Source organism: Phyllobates terribilis, unplaced genomic scaffold (assembly GCF_046119375.1).
Source record: "Phyllobates terribilis strain yellow unplaced genomic scaffold, ASM4611937v1 Scaffold_11__3_contigs__length_659146591, whole genome shotgun sequence".
Lineage (NCBI taxonomy): Eukaryota > Metazoa > Chordata > Amphibia > Anura > Dendrobatidae > Phyllobates > Phyllobates terribilis.
The window spans coordinates 119,640,146-119,658,166 of NW_027362771.1; the positions used below are offsets into that span (position 1 = coordinate 119,640,146).

At 43.7% G+C, this 18,021-nt stretch overlaps 1 protein-coding gene across 3 annotated transcripts in view; it reads left to right on the top strand.

Annotated features, from left to right (window-relative positions):
* CFAP54 (cilia and flagella associated protein 54) overlaps positions 1-18,021 on the top strand; it is a 526,588-nt gene that overhangs the window by 444,321 nt on the left and 64,246 nt on the right. For all 3 annotated transcript variants that reach the window (XM_073651573.1, XM_073651574.1, XM_073651575.1), the window contains one exon: positions 17,266-17,424. In XM_073651573.1, coding sequence (XP_073507674.1) covers positions 17,266-17,424 — 159 coding nt within the window. The remainder of the gene's footprint in view (positions 1-17,265; positions 17,425-18,021) is intronic.

The window sequence follows — 18,021 nt, forward strand, 5'->3', positions numbered from 1 at the left end:
AAGAGCAGCGGCAAAAAAGCCTTGTCATAGCAGCAGACAAGTTTTTGAAGCTGCTTGTGCCTCCAACGTCCCCCGAACAACAAGATGCAGGGTCCTTCAGAGGTTTGCAGCTGTGCATACGCCATCCTGTCGACCTCCTCTATCCACTTCACACAAGCAGAAACGGCTCCAGTGGGCCAAAGATTACATGAAGACTGATTTCAAAACTGTTTTGTTCACGGATGAGTGCCGTGCAGCGCTCGATGGTCCAGATGAATGGAGTGGAGGATGGCTGGTTGATGGACACCCCACGCAAACACGGCTACAGCGCCAACAAGGAGGAGGTGGAGTAATGTTTTGGGCTGGAATCATGGGGAGAGAGATTGTCGGCCCCTTTAGGATCCCTGAAGGCGCTAAAGATGAACTCCATAATGTATGTGGATTTTCTCAAACAGCACTTCCTGCCATGGTTCAAGAAGAAGAACCGTGTATTTCACAGCAAGATCATTTTTCTGCATGATAATGCACCATCTCATGCTGCACATAAAACATCTGCATCTCTGGCTGATATGGGCATAAAAGGGGACAAACTTATGGTGTGACCCCCATGCTCCCCTGACCTCTACCCCATTCAGAACCTTTGGAGCATCATTAAAAGGAGTGTCTATGATGGCGGGAGGCAGTTCACATCTAAGCAACAGCTCTGGGAGGGTATTCTGTCCTCATGCAAAACAATTGAAGCAGAAACCATCCAAAACCTGACAAATTCAATGGACGAGAGAGTTCAGAAGCTCCTTTCGAACAAGGGGTCCTATGTGAAAATGTAACATCACCTAGAATAAAGTTTTGAGTTGAAAACTGTTTGATTTCAGTTTCTAACAACCTGCTAATGCTTATAATTTCAAAAATGACCATTTTTTTGGTCTTTATTAAAATGAAAAGGTTGATCGAAAAGTTTGGGGGATCTAAGAGTGTGGCAACCCAGTAGTCATGATTACTTCGAATTCTGACAATATGAGGGTCATGCTGCAGGTAGTGCAGCAAGAAGGCACTTATGTGTCTTGCGCATCTCGGAGCCCCAAAATTATTTTCCGGGCTAGATGCAGCTAAAAATTATTTTTAATTTTAAATCTGGTGAAGCTTATTATAGATGGCCTAATAGGATCAGTGCTGCACACTGCTACAAAGCCCAAATTATTTTCCAGTCAAGATACAGATAAACATGATTAGTAATTTGAAAGCTTAAAACGGTTGGTAGGGTGATTTTAACCAATCATCAAGCTTTTACTCTCCCCAGGATGACACAGGGGTAGAAAAGTCGTTTCGGATCCATGATTTGTTCATCTTTATGAACGTGAGTCTGTCTACATTATCAGTGGAGAGCCGCGTGCGCTTATCTGTCAGCACACCACCAGCAGCGCTGAACACACGTTCAGACAGAACGCTGGCTGCGGGGCATGACAAGATCTCCAAGGCGTAAGTGGCTAGCTCCGGCCATTTATCCAGATTGGAAGCCCAAAAAGAGCAAGGGTCCAGTGACACAGTCGTGGCTTCAATGTTTACTTGGAGATACTCCTGTACCATCGTCTCTAGGCGTTGACTATGTGTCAGACTTCTTGTCTCCTGTGGCCTTGCAAAGGATGGGCTAAAAAAGTGGTGAAATGATTCCGCAAAATTGATGTTACCAGCAGATACTGTGGTTCTGTTACGGTTTGAGTGCTGAACACTTGACGGTCCCACGGTTGGCAAGTTGGAACTGTGAGATTCACTACGTGCACCACTGGTATTTTGTGGAAAAGCACATGTAAGATTCTGCAACAGTCTCTGCTGATACTCCTGCATGCGTGCATCCCTTTCTATGGCAGGAATAATTTCTGCAAATTTACTTTTGTACCGGGGATCTAACAGTGTGGCAACCCAGTAGTCAGGATTATTTCTAATTCTCACAATTCGAGGGTCATGTTGCAGGTAGTGCAGCAAGAAGGCACTCATGTGTGTTGCGCATCCAGGAGCACCAAGTCCCTGTTGTGTTGGTGGCGAGGTAACAATCATGCTTCCTTCCTCTGTCCTCTCCCCCCAACCTCGCACAACAGAAATGTGATCAAGGTCTCCCTCATCTGATGAGTCTTCCATCAGTTCGTCCTCCACTTCTTCCTGGGCTCCTGCACCTTCCTCACTAGTTTGGCTGCTACCATGCGCCCTGGTTAAACCATCTCCCCCACCCTCACATGCCTGCCGCCTTGGTGCTGCCGACCGTCTGGAGCTTGCAGATGTTAGCCCTTCCGCATACAACTCCTCCTCCTCTACTTCCTCCACCTCCTCTTGTGCCACCACCTGACTCCGAATTCTGTTTAACATGTGCTCCAGCATGTAAATCACCGGAATAGTCATGCTGATAATGGCATCGTCAGCACTAAACATCTTCGTCGCCATTTCAAAACTGTGCAGAAGGGTGCATAGGTCCCTGATCTGAGACCACTCCTCCAGCGTGATTTGCCCCACCTCTGAATCTCGTTGGCCCAGGCTATACTTCAGAACGTATTGCACCAGGGCTTGTCGGTGCTGCCACAGTCGCTGCAACATGTGCAGAGTTGAATTCCACCGGGTAGGCACATCGCATTTTAGCCGGTGAAGTGGCAGGCCCAACGACTTCTGTAGAGATGTAAGTCGCTGAGCTGCGGGATGCGAATGGCGGAAGTGAGCACACAGCGACCGTGCCCTCTGCAGAAGGCCATCTAGTCTGGGATAGTGGGCTAAAAATTGCTGGACAACCAGGTTCAACACGTGAGCCATACAAGGCACGTGTGTGACATTGCCCCGGCGAAGGGCCGCACCCAGGTTTGCAGCATTGTCGCACACGGCCTTCCCTGGTTTCAGGTCCAGTGGAGACAACCATTCATGAAATTGGTTCTCCAGAGCTGACCACAACTCCTCAGCTGTGTGACTCACATTTCCCAGACATTTCAATGTAAAAACCGCCTGATGACGTTGAGCCCTTCTGCCAGCATAGTAAGGAGGTGTGCAGGATCCCTTCTGCGCAGTTAGAAAGCTTGTGGCATGACCAGACAGGCTTTGGGTGCAGGTGGAAGACCGAGAGGAGGTTGAGGAGGCAGAAGCAGTGGAGGAAAAATGACATAAAGAGGATTGACGCACAACTCGTGGGGACGGCAAGACTTGGACAGCAGCCCCTTGTCCTGCTGTCACCATAGTTACCCAGTGCCCAGTCAGCGACATGTAACGCCCCTGTCCATGCCTACTCGTCCAAGTGTCTGTGGTGAAATGCACCCTGTCACACACAGAGTTTCTCAAAGAAGCGGTGATGTTGTTTGCGACATGCTGGTGGAGCGCAGGCACACCTTTCTTTGAGAAGTAGTGCCGACTGGGCATCTGGTACTGGGGCACTGCGACGGACATAAGGTCTCGAAAATCCTCTGTGTCCACCAGGCGGAAAGGCAGCATTTCTGTAGCCAAGAGCTTGCAGATGGTGAAATTCAACCTCTTAGCTTTCTCATGGCTAGGAGGAAATGGTCTTTTACTTGTCCACATCTGAGGGACCGAGGGCTGGCTATTGTGCTTAGACGGGGTTGATAAGGGTGTCCCCGGCAAACTGCCGGTCTGTGAGGAAGATGCAGGCGGACATGTTAGGTTGCCTTGATCCAAAGGTGGTGCTATCGATGTCGGACAGCGCTCAAGACCAGCTGGTGTTACCACCTCCAAAGAAAATGATGACCTGCCAATCACGCTGGCTGTTGCGGGTAAAGAGGTGGCAGGTCTGCGCCCCAAAACAGGTGTGACTGCTGTCCCCCCAGTCACAGAGGATGAAGAGGCCGCGGATGCACAAGATATGGCAGACGGTGGTTGGCCCGGCCGGCTAGACCGCATTGTAGCACACTGAGCTTCCCACTGCAACTTATGCTTCATGTCCATGTGCCGGTTCATGCATGAAGTACTCAAACTATGTATTTTTTGGCCTCTACTTAGCTTTTGCTGACAAATGTTACAGATAACACGAGTTGGGTCATCTTTATCGATCTGAAAAAATGCCCAGGCTATGCAAGGCTTAGCACCCATGCGACCTGAAGAGCCACCACGACTTGTGGTGAGAGGCAGAGTTGTGTTTGAGGATGCAGTTGTTGACGTGCTTCCAGTACTACGTCTCTGTCCAGGAAGGCGCAACCTGACCTCGTCGTCACTAGCATCTTCCTCCACCTCCTCTGCTGACCTCATCTCTTGGCTGACTGTGGGTTGACAGTAAGTGGGATCTCCGACCTCATCATCATCACCCTGTGCGTTATCACACCCGTCGTCCTCAGAGCCAACCTGTTCCTGCCCTGACAAAAAACTAAAGTTGTCGCTCCAATCAGGTATTTGAGTCTTATCATCGTCTTCCTCATTGTCTCCACCAACAGGAGTTACAGTTTGGGAATGAGGGTCTACATTATGGTCAGAACCTTCTGCGTCTGGTCCTGGATCCGACTCATAAAGATTCTGGGCATCAGTGCAGATCATTTCCTCGTCTGGATTCACAGAAGCGCTGGAGTCGACCTCTGATTCCCAGGCTATAGTATGAGTAAACAGCTCTGCAGACTCAACCATCTGTTCTACCTCATACTCAGACGGGCAGCTGGAGATTTGGGAGCTGTGAGGAAGCAAGTGCGATTTGGGTGACACCTTTGAGGACTGGAGTATTTGTGATGTTGAAGTTGATGTGGAGGAGAGCCCACTTAAAGGAGCACTTGATATCCGTTGAAGCACCTGCTGTTTTTGTGCCTCATCTGGAATTTGTAGCGATTGGCGTGGCCGTAAGAAAGGGATCTTATCACATTGTCCGCTAAAAGAAGTAGACATTTTAGTTTGGCTGGAAGATGGTCTTTCTTCTGCACCTACCCCACGGACACAACCTTTTTTCCCCTTCCCAACACGCCTATTCCCCTTTCCACCAGCAGCAGGCCTTTTTCCACTCATTTTGGTGGTTAACTAATTCACAACTCTGGAGTTGTTTGCACAAAAAAACAATGGATGGTAACCGAGCAGAGCTGAGTGGCCAAACTGTGGTATTAGGCCAAAACTATTGGCTGGGTTAGATGCAGAAAAAAATTATTTTTAATTTGCAACCTGATGGAGGTCAGTATAGATGGACTAATAGACCAAGTCCCACACACCGCTAGAAGCCCAAATATTTTTTCAGAGCTAGATGCAGAAAAAAATTATTTTTAATTTGCAACCTGATGGAGGTCAGTATAGATGGACTAATAGACCAAGTCCCACACACTGCTAGAAGCCCAAATATTTTTTCAGAGCTAGATGCAGAAAAAAATTATTTTTAATTTGCAACCTGATGGAGGTCAGTATAGATGGACTAATAGACCAAGTCCCACACACCGCTAGAAGCCCAAATATTTTTTCAGAGCTAGATGCAGAAAATTTTTTTATTCAATTTGCAACCTGATGGAGGTCAGTATAGATGGACTAATAGACCAAGTCCCACACACTGCTAGAAGCCCAAATATTTTTTCAGAGCTAGATGCAGAAAAAAATTATTTTTAATTTGCAACCTGATGGAGGTCAGTATAGATGGACTAATAGACCAAGTGCCACACACCGCTAGAAGCCCAAATATTTTTTCAGAGCTAGATGCAGAAAAAAATTATATTCAATTTGCAACCTGATGGAGGTCAGTATAGATGGACTAATAGACCAAGTCCCACACACTGCTAGAAGCCCAAATATTTTTTCAGAGCTAAATGAAGAAAAAAATTATTTTTAATTTGCAACCTGATGGAGGTCAGTATAGATGGACTAATAGACCAAGTCCCACACACTGCTAGAAGCCCAAATATTTTTTCAGAGCTAGATGCAGAAAAAAATTATTTTTAATTTGCAACCTGATGGAGGTCAGTATAGATGGACTAATAGACCAAGTCCCACACACCGCTAGAAGCCCAAATATTTTTTCAGAGCTAGATGCAGAAAATTTTTTTATTCAATTTGCAACCTGATGGAGGTCAGTATAGATGGACTAATAGACCAAGTCCCACACACTGCTAGAAGCCCAAATATTTTTTCAGAGCTAGATGCAGAAAAAAATTATTTTTAATTTGCAACCTGATGGAGGTCAGTATAGATGGACTAATAGACCAAGTCCCACACACCGCTAGAAGCCCAAATATTTTTTCAGAGCTAGATGCAGAAAAAAATTATATTCAATTTGCAACCTGCTGGACGTCAGTATAGAAGGACTAATAGAACAAGTCCCACACACTGCTAGAAGCCCAAATATTTTTTCAGAGCTAAATGAAGAAAAAAATTATTTTTAATTTGCAACCTGATGGAGGTCAGTATAGATGGACTAATAGACCAAGTCCCACACACTGCTAGAAGCCCAAATATTTTTTCAGAGCTAGATGCAGAAAAAAATTATTTTTAATTTGCAACCTGATGGAGGTCAGTATAGATGGACTAATAGAACAAGTCCCACACGCTGCTAGAAGCCCAAATATTTTTTCAGAGATAAATGAAGAAAAAAATTATTTTTAATTTGCAACCTGATGGAGGTCAGTATAGATGGACTAATAGACCAAGTCCCACACACTGCTAGAAGCCCAAATATTTTTTCAGAGCTAGATGCAGAAAAAAATTATTTTTAATTTGCAACCTGATGGAGGTCAGTATAGATGGACTAATAGACCAAGTCCCACACACCGCTAGAAGCCCAAATATTTTTTCAGAGCTAGATGCAGAAAAAAATTATATTCAGTTTGCAACCTGCTGGAGGTCAGTATAGATGGACTAATAGAATGATGCTATGCCCAAAAGATTTTACTTCACTAGGTGCAGTAAAAAAATTGGTATTCTATACACAGGTGGTATATCTTGCAACACAGATAGGCTACTCCACTGACTAACACACTCTGCAATAGGCCAAAAAGGATTAGCTTTGCTAGATTCAGCCAAATGCTGTGAAAAAAACTTGCACAGCACTGGCACAGACCTGCCTGGCAAAAACTGATAGGAACTGATGTAACCTAGTCCTGAAAAGGACTCCAATTACAATTAGTCTTTACTCCCACAATCTATCTATTTAAGAGCACAGACCTGCCTGATAAAAGTCGTAGGAAATGCTGTAACCTAGTCCTTAAAAGGACTGCAATCACAACTATTCCCTACTCCCAAGCTATCTGTAGATTTGTGCGAAAATTGGCTTGAAATTAACAAGGTATAGCGCACACAGCAACAGCGGTGCCGTCTAACACGCAGCTGCAGCAGTGAGAAAATGGTGGCGACGGGGAAAATGGCTTGGTCTTATAGGGCAAGGACATGTGACATACACTGCCAATCACACATGCCCTTGCTTGTGTGAAAAAAAGCACTTCGCTCCATGTGTGCGCTGCTGATAGGCTGACAGATTGCACCTCCCCACTGCAAATGCGGGAAAGAGAAAAAAAAATGGAGATCTTCATTGTTCCTGCAGAGATCCATCCCCTGCCCCTCCCCCCGCCCCGCTGTACACTCAAACTGCGTATTAACATTAATTTTCATCATTACTGAGAAAAAATCCAGTTATGATTTTGGTGCACGAACAGTTATCGAACATAACCTCGAACAGCCGAATTTTTTTCAAATCGTTCGTGTTCGCCGACCGGCTCGAACACCGCCCAAAACAGCTCGAATTTGAGATTGGCGAACAGTTCGAGTAGAACAACGCTCATCTCTATTAGAGACCGCTCACTGGACTCGTATGTATAAAAACACCATCGATTTCAATGAATAAAATTCAAGTTTTAGTGAATCTTTTCCCACAAAAAAATATAACATATTCTGATCAGATCCTCCTGGTCTATAACATCCTGCCTGCACATCAAATACTATTTTCACCTGACAGGTTCCCTTTAATTCTGTATTTCATCTTTTGAATTTATCCAAAGACAAATACATACTTTCTCCTGCTGCCATAAGAAGTGTGAAACTTGCTTACAAATTTTATGCATATAGTTTGCCAAGAATAAGACATTTCCAACTATCTATTCTTAAAGAGGATTTGTCATTTGCAATATATATGTAATTTTCTTTATCTGATGTAAATGCTGCTGTTCTGAATCGTATATTACTTTATCTTTTGTTCCTGCTACATTTTCTCCTTTTCTCAGTATAAAAACTTAGATCCCGCTTGATTATTGCATTTGCTCAGTTTTTTTTGAGTTTTTCGTGTTCTCATTTGTTTTTCATTTGCACTTTATTATTCCTTTAAGTTGCACTTTTAAAGTCTATTTTATAGGTGTTTTTTTTTTTTGTTTTTTTGTTATGTTCGTCATTGTGGACAGGGTTTGGAGGTTCCAGATGCAACTTTTAAAAAAGTCTTAGGTTTTTGTTGCATAGAAGTATTCAGTCCTCCCTGGGGTGATTTTGGGTATGTCTGAATTTTTATTTTGGACAAATTTTGTAACTTTTTTATGGAAAAAAGTAGCAAAGAAGGTTGTAGGTAATCTGCCACTAGGATCAACCCTCCTAAGCCGTTTCTATCAGCTTGCAGGTCATAGGAAACTGAATAAAATGATACCTTGATATCGGATTTACATACCAATGTCTTATTCCAGAGATGTCCACGGTTTTCTTATATATAAATGATCTGTTCAGGACTATGGGTCAGACACTGATCTGCCTAAGAATCTGCATTCAGCTTATTTTAAATAAAGGGGAGTTACCAGTGTGATATGTAATGGCCGCTCTCTGTTCTCCTGATCTCACTGCAGAGCTGTGTGTGATTATACCTGACACATCTGCAGGTTCCTCTCAGCTTCAGCTTCCATCTCACAGGCAGACAGGGTTGTACTAGTGTCGCAACACAGCAGAGCTGTGAGAGCTGCAGCTCCTAATGTGTTTGTTATGAAACAAAGTTCATTTCTACTGTTCTATGGTATTTACATGTCTCACACTGATAATGACTCCATTCATTTAAAATAATCTCTGGAAGCAGATTCTCATGCAGATCAGTGTCCGGCCTATAGTCCCGAACAGCTCATTTTATATAAGAAAACCATGGAAATCTCTGGAATAAGACATCAGATCGCAGATATCAAGGTGTCATTTTATTCAGCTTCCTATGACCTACATAACCATATAGACAGCTTAGGAGGGTTGATACTACAGATGCCCTTTAAAAAAAAAATAAAGAGGATTTTGTATTTTGCTCAAAATACAAAACTTTGTGCCACCAAGGACTACATCTACAAGAAGGTTGTATGTCATCCCCGTGTTTGTGTGGGTTTCCTCCAGGTTCTCTGGTTTCCTCCCACAATCCAAAGACATACTGATAGAGAATCTAGATTGTGATTCCCAATAGGGACAGTGATGATAATGTCTGAAAAGTGCTGTGGAATTAATGGCACTATATAAGTGAGTAAAATAAATAGATAAAATAAATGTATGTAATTTTAAAGAATTTGTTGTAAAAAATGTCAACAAATACCACAAGACAAAATGAAAAACATAAACAATGAATGGGGCCCATAGCTAATCAGGCATGGTCCTCATGAACACTCCCGTAGAAAAGATCAATATAGGATCAATAGAAAAATTACAGATTCAGGAGAATAGTGTCATTTACAAAAGGTAAAAACATGATATACCGTATTTTTCGGACTATAAGACGCACTAGACCATAAGACGCACCTAGATTTTAAAGGAGGAAAATAGAAAAAAAATGTAAGCAAAAAAAGGTGGTCATGATGCACTGTTAAGTGGGAGGGGGTCTGCTGCTGACACTGGTATAGGGGTAATGTCCCCCAATTCTGTTAATATCCCCCATCCTGGTATATGTGGCCCCCTCTTTCTTGTTATGCGTGGCCACCATCCCCATCCTGGTATGCATGGCACCCCTCATCCCCATCCTGATATGCATGGCACCCCTCATCCCCATCCTGATATGCATGGCACCCCAATCCCCCATCCTGGTATGCATGACACCCCTCATCCCCATCCTGGCATGCATGGCACCCCTAATCCCCATCCTGGTATGCATGGCACCCCTCATCCTGGTATGCATGGCCCCCTCATCTCTTATCCTGGTATGCATGGCACCCCTCATCCTAGTATGCATGGCACCCCTCATTTCTCATCCTGGTATGCATGGCACCCCTCATCCTGTTATGCATGGCATCCCTCATCCAAGTATGCATGGCCCCCCTCATCCTGTTATGCATGGCACCCCTCATCTCTCTTCCTGTTGTGCATGACCCCCTCATCCTGGTATGCATGACACCCTTCATCCCTCATCCTGGTATGCATGGCCACCCTCATCCCTCTTACTGGTATGCATGGCATCCTTCATCCCCAATCCTGGTATGCATGGCACCCCTCATCCCTCTTCCTGGTATACATGGCCCCCCTCATGCCTCTTTCTGGTATGCATGGCCCCCTCATCCCTCTTCCTGGTATGCTTGGCACCCCCCATCCTGGTATGCATGGCACCTCCATCCCATGCTGCACTTAAAAAAATAAACAATTATACTCATCTTCCTTCCCTCTGCTCCAGCGCTGTGTTCTGTTCTGCTGCCGGAATAGTCACTGCTCCCCACGCCGGGACTATGGACGTGGGGAGCAGTGACCATTCATTCTCTTTAATAGCTCGCACACCGTACCCGAAGCGCGGCTCCTGCAGCGGCCGGCGGTCACGTGTGCCCGCTATTAAAGTGCATGAATATTCACTACTCCCTACTCCCATGGGAGTGGGGAGTAGTGAATATTCATGGTCTTTAATAGCGGGCACATGTGACCGCCAAGTAGCTGCAGGAGCCGCGCTGCAGATACAGTGTGCGTGAAACAACTGAAAATATGTCTTATATTCTAGGTTCTTCAAAGTAGCCACATTTTGCTTTGATGACTGCTTTGCACACTCTTGCCACTCTCTTGGTGGGCTTCAAGAGGTAGTCACCGGAAATGGTTTTCACTTCACAGGTGTGCCCTGTCTGGTTTAATAAGTGGGATTCTTGCCTTATAAATGGGGTTGGGACCATCAGTTGTGTTGTGCAGAAGTCAGGTGGATATACAGTCCTACTGAATAGACTGTTAGAATTTGTATTATGGCAAGAAAAAAGCAGCTAAGTAAAGAAAAACGAGTGGCCATCATTACTTTAAGAAATGAAGGTCGGTCAGTGCGAGAAATTGGGAAAACTTTGAAAGTGTCCCCAAGTGCAGTTGCAAAAACCATCAAGCGCTACAAAGAAACTGGCTCACATGAGGACAGCCCCAGGAAAGGAAGACCAAGAGTCACCTCTGCTTATGAGGATAAGTTTATCCGAGTCACCAGCCTTAGAAATCGCAGGTTAACAGCAGCTCAGATTAGAGACCAGGTCAATACCACACAGAGTTCTAGCAACGGACACATCTCTTCAACAACTGTTAAGAGGAGACTTTGTGCAGCAGGCCTTCATGGTAAAATAGCTGCTAGGAAACCACTGCTAAGGACAGGCAACAAGCAGAAGAGACTTGTTTGGGCTAAAGGACACAAGAAATGGACATTAGACCAGTGGAAATCTGTGCTTTGGTCTGATGAGTCCAAATTTGAGATCTTTGGTTCCAACCGTGTCTTTGTGCGACGCAGAAAAGGTGAACGGATGGACTCTACATACCTGGTTCCCACCGTGAAGCATGGAGGAGAAGGTGTGATGGTGTGGGGGTGCTTTGCTGGTGACGCTGTTGGAGATGTATTCAAAATTGAAGGCATACTGAACCAGCATGGCTACCACAGCATCTTGCAGCGGCATGCTATTCCATCCGGTTTGCGTTTAGTTGGACCATCATTTATTTTTCAACAGGACAATGACTCCAAACACACCTCCAGGCTGTGTAAGGGCTATTTGACCAAGAAGGAGAGTGATGGGGTGTTACGCCAGATGACCTGGCCTCCACAGTCACCAGACCTGAACCCAATCGAGATGGTTTGGGGTGAGCTGGACCGCAGAGTGAAGGCAAAAGGGCCAACAAGTGCTAAGCATCTCTGGGAACTCCTTCAAGATTGTTGGAAGACCATTTCCGGTGACTACCTCTTGAAGCTCATCAAGAGAATGCCAAGAGTGTGCAAAGCAGTCATCAAAGCAAAAGGTGGCTACTTTGAAGAACCTAGAATATAAGACATATTTTCAGTTGTTTCACACTTTTTTGTTAAGTATATAATTCCACATGTGTTAATTCATAGTTTTGATGCCTTCAGTGTGAATGTACAATTTTCATAGTCATGAAAATACAGAAAAATCTTTAAATGAGAAGGTGTATCCAAACTTTTGGTCTGTACTGTATATATATACTGCTCAAAAAAATAAAGGGAACACTCAAATAACACATCCTAGATCTGAATGAATGAAATATTCTCATTGAATACTTTGTTCTGTACAAAGTTGAATGTGCTGACAACAAAATCACACAAAAATAATCAATGGAAATCAAATTTATTAACCAATGGAGGCCTGGATTTGGAGTCACCCCCAAAATTAAAGTGGAAAAACACACTACAGGCTGATCCAACATTGATGTAATGTCCTTGAAACAAGTCAAAATGAGGCTCAGTATTGTGTGTGGCCTCCACGTGCCTGTATGACCTCCCTACAACGCCTAGGCATGCTCCTTATTAGGTTGCGGATGGTCTCCAGTGGGATCTCCTCCCAGACCTGGACTAAAGCATCCGCCAACTCCTGGACAGTCTGTGGGGCAACGTGATGGTGGATGGAGTGAGACATGATGTCTCAAATGTGCTCAATCGGATTCAGGTCTGTGGAACGGGTGGGCCAGTCCATAGCCTCAATGCCTTCAACTTGCAGGAACTGCTGACACACTCCAGCCACATGAGTTCTGGCATTGTCCTGCATTAGGAGGAACCCAGGGCCAAGCGCACCAGCATATGGTCTCACAAGGGGTCTGAGGATCTCATCTCGGTACCTAATGGCAGTCAGGCTACCTCTGGCGAGCACATGGCGGGCTGTGCGGCCCTCCAAAGAAATGCCACCCCACACCATTACTGACCTACTGCCAAACTGGTCATGCTGAAGGATGTTGCAGGCAGCAGATCACTCTCCACGGCGTCTCCAGACTCTGTCACGTCTGTCACATGTGCTCAGTGTGAACCTGCTTTCATCTGTGAAGAGCACAGGGCGCCAGTGGCGACTTTGCCAATCCTGGTGTTATGTGGCGAATGCAAAGCGTCCTGCACGGTGTTGTGCTGTGAGCACAACCCCCACCTGTGGACGTCGGGCTCTCATACCACCCTCATGGAGTCGGTTTCTAACCGTTTGTGCAGACACATGCACATTTGTGGCCTGCTGGAGGTCATTTTGCAGGGCTCTGGCAGTGCTCCTCCTGTTCCTCCTTGCACAAAGGCGGAGATAGCGGTCCTGCTGCTGGGTTGTTGCCCTCCTACGGCCCCGTCCACGTCTCCTGGTGTACTGGCCTGTCTCCTGGTAGCACCTCCAGCCTCTGGACACTACGCTGACAGACACAGCAAACCTTCTTGCCACAGTTCGCATTGATGTGCCATCTTGAATGAGCTGCACTACCTGAGCAACTCCTGTTGGTTGTAGAGTCCGTCTCATGCTACCAAGAGTGTGAAAGCACAACCAACATTCAAAAGTGACCCAAACATCAGCCAGAAAGCATTGGTACTGAGATGTGGTCTGTGGTCCCCACCTGCAGAACCACTCCTTTATTGAGGGTGTCTTGATAATTGCCAATAACTTCCATCTATTGTCTATTCCATTTGCACAACAGCATGTGAAATTGATTGTCAATCAGTGTTGCTTTCTAAGTGGACAGTTTGATTTCACAGAAGTTTGATTCACTTGGAGTTATATTCTGTTGTTTAAGTGTTCCCTTTATTTTTTTGAGCAGTGTATATACATTTGGACTATAAGACACCCCCCCACACTTTCCTCCAAAATTTTGGAGGAATTGGAGGAAAAAAGGTGCGTCTTATAGTCCGAAAATTACAGTATTTATGGCAAGTGAAAGCACCTCTTTAAGCTGGCCATACACCTAGACAGACATTGGAGAAATGGTGGTTTCTCCAGATACTCTTCTTCTCAACCTCCCGATACTTCACACTTAGTCCAGCTGGAGTGATGTTATAAATTGGGGGGGGGATCAGCACCACTGGTCTATCTTCAGGATCAGGCATGTTGCAATGCTTTCTCGCGACATCTACTGCTGAGGAAAATCAGGAAATATTATATGATTATCATTTATCTCATATTGCATGGTCATCACTATTTCATAGTAGACGTTTTCCTTTTCGATGTAGAACAATGGCATAAGGGTTGTGACAATTGGATAAGCTAACAGCATGTACGATGATGGGGAAGGAGCATGTTCACCTTTTATCCTTTCAGGCCAGGACAGTTGTGTAGATACCAGATAAGAATGCAGATTGTCTATAATACATATTACCTGAAATGTAACTAGCGATCCAACAACATGAAACTTCCATGGTATGTATAATGTCATTCAAGGTCCTATAAAAGTATAGAATATTTAACATTTTCTGATTAATAGCTGCTGCACTTTTGAAATATTGAACAATAATGAAATTAAAATGATCATTATCTTGTTGTCGTGCAATGAGTAATAGTTCGGTCCTTTCATTTGTTGCTTTTTAATTAACCATACTTCCACTATTTTCTATGTCAGTCATGTAGATTGTGTATTTGGGCACACCTCCAGGGGTAACTTTTGTTTGTGCCAAAAAAAATACTGAATTATTGCTTGTTTAATGTTACAAATTTAGACGCTCCAGACAGAATGTTTTAGTAATTTTTTACAGTTCATTATTATTGTAATTTTACACCTACTGCAATAGTAATTTCAATTGTGAGTGAAGATAAGGCTACATAACATTTGCGATTTAGTGAACACGGTGAAAAAAACAACTGTGGAATTGCACTTTTTTGCAACTTTAACACACTTTTTTTCCAGTACACTATATGGTAAAATCAATGGTGTCATTCAAAAGTACAACTCATCCCGCAAAAAACAAGCCCACACATGGCCATATTGATGGAAAAATAAAAAAAGTTATGGCTCTGGGAAGAAGGGGAGCAAAAAACAAGACAGCAAAAATGGAAGATCCCAAGGTGGTGAAGGGAATAACCTGCATATTAACCCCATATCTGCAGGCTAATAGCGTTTTTCACGTGACAGGTTCCCTTTAACATTTTCTGTTTTGTTACAAAAAGTCTGAGCATAAAGGGCATTTTTACTGCTATTCCTTCCATTTGCCAGTATATACAGGTACATGTGGCTCAGACAAGCAAGCTTGTGAAGAGAGGGGAATAAGTTGCTGGGAGCAGCTAATCTACGGTGATATACAGTGGTGGCCAAAAGTATTGGCACCCCTGCAATTCTGTCAGATAATACTCAGTTTCTTCCTGAAAATGATTGCAATCACAAATTCTTTGGTATTATTATCTTCATTTAATTTGCTTGCAAGGAAAAAACACAAAATGAAGCAAAAATCAAATCATTGATCATTTCACACAAAACTTCAAAAATGGGCCAGACAAAAGTATTGGCACCCTCAGCCTAATACTTGGTTGCACAACCTTTAGCCAAAATAACTGCGAACAACCGCTTCCGGTAACCATCAATGAGTTTCTTACAATGCTCTGCTGGAATTGTAGACCATTCTTCTTTGGCAAACTGCTCCAGGTCCCTGATATTTGAAGGGTGCCTTCTCCAAACTGCCATTTTGAGATCTCTCCACAGGTGTTCTATGGGATTCAGGTCTGGACTCATTGCTGGCCACCTTAGAAGTCTCTGGTGCTTACTCTCAAACCATTTTATAGTGCTTTTGGAAGTGTATTTTGGGTCATTGTCCTGCTGGAAGACCCATGACCTCTGAGGGAGACCCAGCTTTCTCACACTGGGCCCTACATTATGCTGCAAAATTTGTTGGTAGTCTTCAGACTTCATAATGCCATGCACACGGTCAAGCAGTCCAATGCCAGAGGCAGCAAAGCAACCCCAAAACATCAGGGAACCTCCGCCATGTTTGACTGTAGGGACCGTGTTCTTTTCTTTGAATGCCTCTTTTTTTTTTCCTGTACACTCTATGTTGATGCTTTTTCCAAAAAAGCTCTACTTTTGTCTCATCTGACCAGAGAACATTCTTCCAAAACGTTTTAGGCTTTCTCAGGTAAGTTTTGGCAAACTCCAGCCTGGCTTTTTTATGTCTCGGGGTAAAAAGTGGGGTCTTCCTGGGTATCCTACCATACAGTCCCTTTTCATTCAGACGCCGACAGATAGTACGGGTTGACACTGTTGTACCCTCGGACTGCAGGGCAGCTTGAACTTGTTTGAATGTTAGTCGAGGTTCTTTATCCACCATCCGCACAATCTTGCATTGAAATCTCTCGTCAATTTTTCTTTTCCGTCCACATCTAGGGAGGTTAGCCACAGTGCCATGGGCTTTAAACTTCTTGATGACACTGCGCACGGAAGACACAGGAACATTCAGGACTTTGGAGATGGACTTGTAGCCTTGAGATTGCTCATGCTTCCTCACAATTTGGTTTCTCAAGTCCTCAGACAGTTCTTTGGTCTTCTTTCTTTTGTCCATGCTCAATGTGGTACACACATGGACACAGGACAGAGGTTGAGTCAACTTTAATCCATGTTAACTGGCTGCAAGTGTGATTTAGTTATTGCCAACACCTGTTAGTTGCCACAGGTAAGTTACAGGTGCTGTTAATTACACGAATTAGAGAAGCATCACATGATTTTTCAAAGGGTGCCAATACTTTTGTCCACCCCCTTTTTTAGGTTTGGTGTGGAATTATATCCAATTTGGCTTTAGGACAATTCTTTTTGTGTTTTTTCATTGAAGACAAATTAAATGAAGATAATAATACCAAAGAATTTGTGATTGCAATCATTTTCAGGAAGAAACTGAGTATTATCTGACAGAATTGCAGGGGTGCCAATACTTTTGGCCACCACTGTATGTCTGTATTTAAGAATTTAGATATAGACATTAATACGTAGAGAGGGGGAGGTAGTTTGAAGGGGTATTCCCTTGACATTTGATATTTTGTTTCGTCCAGTAAAATTTATCATCCTTCTTATCTGGCAGGTTGATTTCTTAGGTATACAGTGAAAATACAGTCACATGGTTGTATTTTCTATCCATGCAGAGAAAGTTTTCCCTGCATTCTTCTATTCCCAAAAAATGACACAAAATATAATCATGTCATTATGTTGTAAGAGAAAATCCCTAAAATAATGATTATAAATGATTATTTTCTCCAGGGCGCCTTCTTATTCTTCAAGCAAATTCTTCTTGTGAAACATCTGTTAATCCATCTTACATTTTGCCAAGTCTTAATTTGTACAATATGGCATTAGGAATATGTCGATTGTCTGCATTTCGACAAAGGGACTTGGAAGCCGAGTTGCTCTTTTTAAAAGGTATTATGACTAGTCAATGGATACTTGGCAAATTTCAAGTAGAGTGTAAGGTATGGTGCCTCATAAGATACCATGGGGCTTAGTTATCAACCGAGGTTCAAAAGGGTCATCATCTTATGAGCTATGACTATTCCAAAACATGTTGCGTTATGACTTTATTCTTAGGTCTCATTCAGACATATGATAAAATTGGACCAACTATTTTGATTAGAGTTTGATCAGAGTGTGGATCAAGTGTCATCCGTTTCTCTCGTACATGGAGAAAGAAAAAAAAGTTTCTCCACGTTCTCCAGTGTGACATTCCGTGAAAATCGGACTGCACTCGGAGGCCATCCAAGTGCAGTCCAATTTTTTCACGGACCCACAGACTTTCATCAGATCAAAATCTGACCTTTCTCACCTCTGCCTGTGAAAACTTACAGACATGTGAATGGCCTCATAGACTATCACAGGTGCGAGTACTATCCATGAAAAACACGTATTGCACTCGTACGTGAAAGTCAGACATCTGAATGAGTCCTAACTCTGTAAATGATATACGTATATATGGTATAGAGTACAGTCAGTTTTTTTATTGTTGTAACTTATTTTATTCAT